This window comes from Salvelinus alpinus, chromosome 27 (genome assembly GCF_045679555.1).
Source record: "Salvelinus alpinus chromosome 27, SLU_Salpinus.1, whole genome shotgun sequence".
NCBI lineage: Eukaryota > Metazoa > Chordata > Actinopteri > Salmoniformes > Salmonidae > Salvelinus > Salvelinus alpinus.
In genome coordinates this window covers 17,307,876-17,315,455 of record NC_092112.1, presented here as the reverse complement: position 1 = coordinate 17,315,455, position 7,580 = coordinate 17,307,876, and the positions used below count along the sequence as shown (strand labels likewise).

Sequence of the window (7,580 nt, the reverse complement as noted above, 5' to 3'; positions counted from 1 at the left end):
AAATGATTTTTCGGCTGTCCCCATAGGAGAACCCTTTTGCTTCCATGCAGATACAGTTGAAGTCGGAAGTTTACATACACTTAGGTTGGAGTCATTAAAACTCCTTTTTCAACCACTCCACAAATTTCTTGTTAACAAACTATAGTTTTGGCAAGTTGGTTAGGACATCTACTTTGTGCATGACACAAGTACTTTTTCCAACAATTGTTTACAGATTATTTCACTTATAATTCACTATCACAATTCCCCTGGGTCAGAAGTTTACATACACTAAGTTGACTGTGCTTTTAAACAGCTTGGAAAATTCCAGAAAATGATGTCATGGCTTTAGAAGCTTCTGTTTGGCTAATTGACATCATTTTGGGTCAATTGGAGGTGTACCTGTGGATGTATTTCAAGGCCTACCTTCAAACTCAGTGCCTCTTTGCTTGACATCAAGTCAGCCAAGACCTCAGAAAAAGAATTGTAGACCTCCACAAGTCTCGTTCATCCTTGGGAGCAATTTCCAAACGCCTGAACGTACCACGTTCATCTGTACAAACAATAGTACGCAAGTATAAACACCATGGGACCACGCAACCGTCATACCGCTCAGGAAGGAGACGCGTTCTGTCTCCTAGAGATGAATGTACTTTGGTGCAAAAAGTGCAAATCAATCCCAGAACAATAGCAAAGGACCTTGTGAAGATGCTGGAGGAAACAGGTGCAAAAGTATCTATATCCACAGTAAAATGTGTTTGTATTATGAAAGGTTTGTTCTTTCATAAAGATGAATTAAAGCAAACAAAGCTTAGATTAGATGCACCTGCAGGTTCTGAAGCTGGCCTAAGACTTTAATTAGCTGTTTATGCTATGCTAGTGTAATACACCTGTAAACAAAAAAAACTCAGAGACTCATGTCTGATGGATTATACTACTTGTATAATCATCTATACATTAACAGTATTTATACATGCATTTATATATTTAGAACCTGCTTCTTTAGTGTCTGATGATGTTTCTGTCTGGAAAATGTCTCAGTCGAGATACGACAAGGGCAACGGAAGACTAGTGTTCATCAATATGTATTCCACACAGTCTCTCGCTCTTCTCCAACCCCCTCTCTGCTTTTTAATTCAATCTTTATGAGATGGTTTCTCATAAAGAGGCATCTCATCTCTCCTGTGTAGTGTCATCCAGCCCATACTTATAAAATGAATTCATGAGTTAGCCATTAAGATAAAGTAATGGTTTGTGATGGTTAGAGCATTGGACTAGTAACCGGAAGGTTGCTAGATCGAATCCCCGAGCTGACAAGGTAAAAATCTATTAACCCATTGTTCCTAGGCTGTCATTGAAAATAAGAATTTGTTCTTAACTGACTTGCCTAGTTAAATAAAGGTTAAATAAAGGTCAAATTAAAAAAGTCGCTGAAGTTTCCACTTGAGAATATTCTCCCTTGCAAAAAACATTGTCACCCTGTGTCAACCTATTAGTACAAGCTAACAAGTAAGGTTCACCAGGGGCTGATGGTGGTTTGTAAAGAGTATTTTCTGCCAATAGCCAGATGGAAAAGAGCTAGGTCATGTTCATGAGGCCCCAAACACAGGAAAACGGACTAAAACATGGCGGGACTAACTGGAATTGTCCAATAAGAAACACAAATGTTTGTTTTTATGTTGCAAAATGTTTTCGGTTGCATGCCCTAATGAACACAACCCTGGTAGTCATGGGTGAGGTCAGTGTAACTTTACAGTACCTGTTAGTCCACACTCCTATAAAAGAAATGAGCAGAGGCCATTTGGAACTCAAGTATTGCTATGGTAACATATCTCCAATAATGATGTCACTGATGTATGTGGAGGGGGCGGGGCCTCAGCTGATGACGTGGTGGCCATCCTGACCGCACGATTGGCTGTCCAGGAGGACGGGCGGCTCACAGAGCAGCAGATCATCCTCTCCCATCATTGAGCTGTGCTCCGAGTTCACAAAGTTGGGAATGTCGAAGTGGTGCGACAGGAAGCTGTGTTCCCTCTCTGACTTTCCCTCCTCCGGAAGTCCCTGGAGGTCGATACCGCCGTCACCCCGCTCGCTGGCTTCCCCCGCCTCCCCCATCTCCTCCAACCCGAAGGAGCTGCGTCCGCCCAGCCTCCCGCGGACCCTATGCGGCCCACATCCACTTCCTGCTCCTCCTCTCCCCTGCTTCTCCTTGCTGATGTAGAAGAAGGAGCGTGATTCGTCCAGAAGGGGGCGCGAGAAGGCCTTGTCCTCGTCGGCCAGGGAGTCCCCCTGGGGGCAGCGGATGTCCACGACGCAGTTCCCCAGCCGGTGGCGCTTCTCGCACAGCTCCGGGTTTCTGTTGGGGAGGGAGAATAGAGAGCGAGATGTTACATGGAGAGAGGGAGGGTGTGAAAGAGATGCCTTCAATAGAGACCTTAATTTTAAAGTGTTAAAGTTTTTATAGAGCCAAACGTACCAGTAACTAAATATTTTCCTTAATTTTCAACCAATTGCAGCCATGTGTTCATTGTCAACTGTTTCTATTGGTCCAGTTAATAGAAGTCAGCAATTGACACAGGGGTTTCAGCTCAGTAATTGGGTCACCTGCCATCTTAAAGTAGCTGTGCCAGAATGTTTGTGTCAGTAGAATGTGCTTGGAGGAGGGAGAACAGGGGCCTCATATTGATCAGTACTTCTTGAGAAGTCATTTAAGTCAGTCGAATGTTCAGTGACTCGAGCAAAACCAAAGTTTGCAGAGTATCAGTACCCCTGTCTCTGAGCAGGCTAACTCAAGCACATAAACATCAAAAGTGGAGTTTATTGAGCCCATCCAGCAAGAAAGAAAAAGTGGGTATAAACCTAAGGTGAAGTGGCCTAGAGCCCTCAAACTAAACTCTGGACCTCGAAGCCAGTTCCACTGCGTTTATTCATTGTTCCCCTCTCATCAGGAACTGATTTAGACCTGGGACACCAGGTGGGTTCAATTAATTGTCCCTTTCAAATTCATCAAAGCGCTTTTCACCAAGGAAAGAAGCATAACTCTAAAAGCAAGAGCTGGAGGATCTCCTGGAAAAAAACACACTGATGAGAAAAGGCATGAGCAGATTGTTATTCCATCAGATATCCGATCGAACAGCTGGAACATCAGATGGATGCCTCTGAAATGGAACGAGGCTGCGAACGCATTAAGATAGGCCCTGAGGCTGATGATGCTCTGGCCTAACGGCGTCCCGTACAGGCTATACAAGAGTGCACCTGACGTCTGTGGAGGCTAATGTGAGTGGCATGGGAGATGCAAGTCATACCAAAAGCTTGGCAGAGAGCAGGAGTACTGATCCCGAAAGAAAAGGAGTCCTCATATATCAGCCAATTCTGCCTCCTAAATGTAGAGGGTAACACTTATTTTGCGTCACAGCTCAAAGGATGTCAAGCTATCTGGAAAGAAAGAATAGATCAGCTATGAAATTAGCAGATAGACTTTAATTCTATCAAATAACATTACCTGCATAATTTTAACAAACTGGTTGATACAAACCAATGAAAAAGAGCGGAATTCCAGGCTTCTTCTCCAAATGTCGGGAGCATGCATGCATGATCTGGAAGCAAATTCAAAGTCAAAGTCTGCCATGAGAGAGAAGAGAGATCTCCACACCATGTTCCTTGACCTCACCACTGCATTCGGCTCAGTTCCACACAATCTCCTCTGGGCAGCATTCGATTTCTTCAAGGTTCCAGAGTCCATCACAACCCTTGTCAAGGCAAACTTCCATGACCTGCGACTCTTCAGAACACCAGAATTCACCAACACATGGCAGTGCCTGGAAATTGGCATAATGGCAGGTTGCACCATCTATCTACTGGCGTTCACCATGGCTATGGAGGTGATAATGAAAACATCAAAGGGTAGTGAGCGATTGAAGTCTGGAGTGCGTCTACCACCCATCTGGGCATACATGACATGACAACCATGACTACTACTGCAGCATGCACCAGGTGCCTGCTTGGATAACTTCAAGATAACTTCAAGTGGGCCAGAATGAAGATTGAATGAAGACCTTGCAAATCAAGAAGCATGTCCATCACCAAAGGTAAACTGTCTGACAAAAGGTTTCTTCATCGATGATGAGCCAATACCAACAGAGCAGCCCATAAAAACCCTTGGAAGTATTGTATGATGCAAGCCGCAAGGTCACAGACCAAGCCCAGGTGACGATGGTATGATGCAAGCCTCAAGGACACAGACCAAGCCCAGGTGAATATGGCATGATGCAAGCCTCAAGGACACAGACCAAGCCCAGGTGCTAAGGCAGGAGACCATCAGAGGACTCAAGAGCATTGACAGGTCCATCAATCCTGCCAAGCTGAAGCTTTGAAACCAAGTGAACAACCATCAATGCCTTGCCTCTCAGAACACCTGACCCTACGCAACAAAAAGCATTTGTCCACGGAGGAGAACAAAATCGTAGAAATCTCTTTCCAAGGACAGAGAATGGAAAATGCTGACGGATGTGGGCCAATGCCTCACAGTTCCATCTGATACAACAGCTGTTACCAACCTAAGACCAAACCTGGTACTATGGTCTACTATGGTCACAGTCTCTGTGCGCTCTCTACTTTGTGGAGTTAACAGTGCTTTGGGAGGATAAGGTGGACGAGGCATACGAGAAGAAGAGGCTGAGCTTGCAGTGGATACAGAGCAGGGAGGCTGGAAAGCAAGAGTCTGCCCAGTGGAGGTTGGGTGTCGTGGATTTGTGGCAACATCTACTACCAGGTTGCTGAAGGACCTTGGGATCCACTGCCAAGCCTTATGTCAAACCATCAAGGCAACTTCAGAGGCTGCTGAAAGGGGCAGCCAGTGGCTCTGGCTGAAGAGAAAATAACCCAGATGGGCCTCAAAGTGAGCGGGAAGGAGATTGAGCAGGTATAGAGGGGGCTGGTTCTGGGATACCAGAATTCACTGTTGAGTCTTCTGGAAATGCTGTGGACTCATCAACGAAACATTTAATATGGAAGGTGCCCACTTGAAAACACCAATGAAATATCTGCCTTATCCCCATCTCAACAACATCAAGCAGATTTTAAGTTAGTGCTCACAATCAACAATTGGCACAAAGGATTTATAACACCATGTCCTGTGTTTTCAGAACTACTTTTAACTACGGTGAGCCATATCAGTTTTAGCTGCCAGGTTTGTATGTTTAACTTACTCTGCTACTGCAGTTTTTTTTTAATTAAGTAATTTTGAACAGGACATTCTCAGTCCGATTTTAAGCTTTTTAAGTGTTAGAGTAATGGCCAGCTCTCTCAAAGAGGGGGTTAGAGTGGAGAGGGGGGGGGGGGGGTTAGAGAGGAGGGAAGAGAGAGGATAAAAGGAGAGAAGAGGAGGTTAGAAAGAGAGGAGAGGATAAGAGAGAAGAGGCGAGGTTAGTTGAAGAAGATAGGGGAGAGGGGAAGGTTAGGAGTGGCGAGAAATTCAATTTAATGGGACTTTAGGAAAGATTATGAGGATGGATGGATGGAAAGGAGAAGGCAGAGAGAAGTCTATGAAAGAGCAGAGAAGTGGCGAGGATGTGAGCAAGATGAAGAGGAGAGAACCCACTGGGCACAGACGTCAGTTCAAGTCTAGATTTACATTTGGTTGAGTTGTCAACTAACGTCAATTTAACGTGAAATCAACAGCAAAAATGTCACCATATCATTGTATTTAGGTTAAAAGTTGGGTGAAAAAAATACAAAATGACCTGACTTTTGGACTTTTTGCAAATCCAATACTTTTCCCACGTTGATTCAACGTCATCACATAGATTTTTTAATGAATTTATATTATTTTCAAGGACAGCAATATAGCTCTTGTGAATGTCTTATAATCCAACATTTTGATTGAATCCTTTATTAGATTGTGTGATTCAGAAATAATCTTAACAGGTTGATGATTTATCACATTACGGAGAGAACAGATTATATTCACTGGGTGATTACTAGATGTTTTTATTTCAAAGGTAGCCTTTCCTAACCTGGTCCCAGATCTGTTTGTGCCAATAACCATATGGGAGTGAGCAAGACAGCACAAATGGTGCTTTTTCCATTGAGACTTACCTCCACACCAGTGTGTCACCAGTGTGTTAATGGAAGCTCTAGTGTTAGTGTGTTTCCACTCCAGAGCCAAGCCATCTGCCTCTAAAGTGCCATGAAACAGCCTCGAGAGGTGAGACTTAATGGATTGATGCAGAGACAATTTAATATAAACAGATTAAGATAAAGCTCCTTATTTCTCCTTGACATATACCTCTCTTTCTTATTTATTATCTACTAACGGAAATCCTGCTGATGGCATATTAACCAAAAAGCAACATTTTAGCCACAGTTGTTCTGCAGTGTGGTAGGTAAGACGGTTGGATATGATCAAGGAGGGAATCGGTCTTTGGCTCTGTCTCAATTGTCTAAAAATCTGTTCTCTCCTCGGGTCTTCTTCATTTGCACTGATTAGAAAAGACTTGGCAGGTGAAAACAATATAGTGGAAGCTCATCATTAGGCTTGCTTTCACCTGCTCAATTATTTTAGATTAGTGCAGATACCGGAGGAGGCAAGGAGAGGACAGACAGACAATTGAGAAAAAGGCCTTGAAACCGCAATGCTAGTTTCTGGGGCTGTCCATGGTGCTGGAAGGGCTCTCAGCAAAGTGGGAGAGGTAAGGGGTAGAGGGTTTCAGGGGAAAAGGGGAATGTAGATGGGGTAGACCAGGGGTGTCAAACTCATTTCGCATCGTGGGCCACATACGGCCTAGGGAGATGTCAAGTGGGCCGGACCATTAAAATTATACCATACTCTGCTATAAATAACCAAAATATCATGTCTTTCCTTTGTTTTGGTGTAAAGAAGCAGACCCGCCAGCAATTCGTTAATCTTATCTCTTCTCAGTTGTCCTTGCAAGCCGTCATATTTTTCGCTGTGATGAGTCTCGTAGTGGCGTCGAATATTATATTCCTTCAATACCGAAACTTGTTGCAAACACACCAAGCACGAAGGTTTTCCGTGCATCTCTGTAAATAAATAGGACGTGGTCCATTTTTCTTTGAAAATTCTACACTCCTTATCTACTTTTCTCCGTTTGGATAACGACATTTTGGCTAATGAGGGTGTAGCGGAGAGGTAGAGACCAAGGTATTAACAACGTCGTAACAAGCAGCAGATGGCGCATTGATACCGTCTGCTGTTTTCAGTCTGTCTCAGTGATGCGGCTTGTCTTCTACTCTGATGGAAAGAGTGCGCCCCTTAGCGGATAATCCATGAATTGCAGCGAATTAAAAATATTAATTCCATGTCTTTTATGCATTTTTTCCACTTTCAAATTATCCTGCGGGCCTGATCGAACCTCCTTGGGGGCCGGTTCCGGCCCGCGGGCCGTATGTTTGACACCCCTGGGGTAGACAGATTGTACGGTTTAGAGGGGCTGTTTTCAACTCACTCTTGGTGCGGGGCTCCTGTCTTGGTCAGCAGGGTGAGGACGAAGAACATGAAGACGACGAACACGGCTAGTCCCACCCAGAAGCCGATGACGATGGAGTCTGCAACATCAGATCAACAAGGGATTATGGTCCAG

The 7,580-nt window shown here is 44.2% G+C and overlaps 1 protein-coding gene across 1 annotated transcript in view; it reads right to left on the bottom strand.

Moving 5' to 3' along the window:
- Nucleotides 1-736: 736 nt before the first annotated feature.
- LOC139556039 (melanocortin-2 receptor accessory protein 2A-like) overlaps nucleotides 737-7,580 on the bottom strand; it is an 11,907-nt gene continuing 5,063 nt past the window's right edge. Inside the window, exon 4 of the mRNA XM_071369519.1 lies at nucleotides 737-2,335. Within this exon, the coding sequence (XP_071225620.1) occupies nucleotides 1,855-2,335 (481 nt within the window). The 3' untranslated portion in view covers nucleotides 737-1,854. The remainder of the gene's footprint in view (nucleotides 2,336-7,580) is intronic.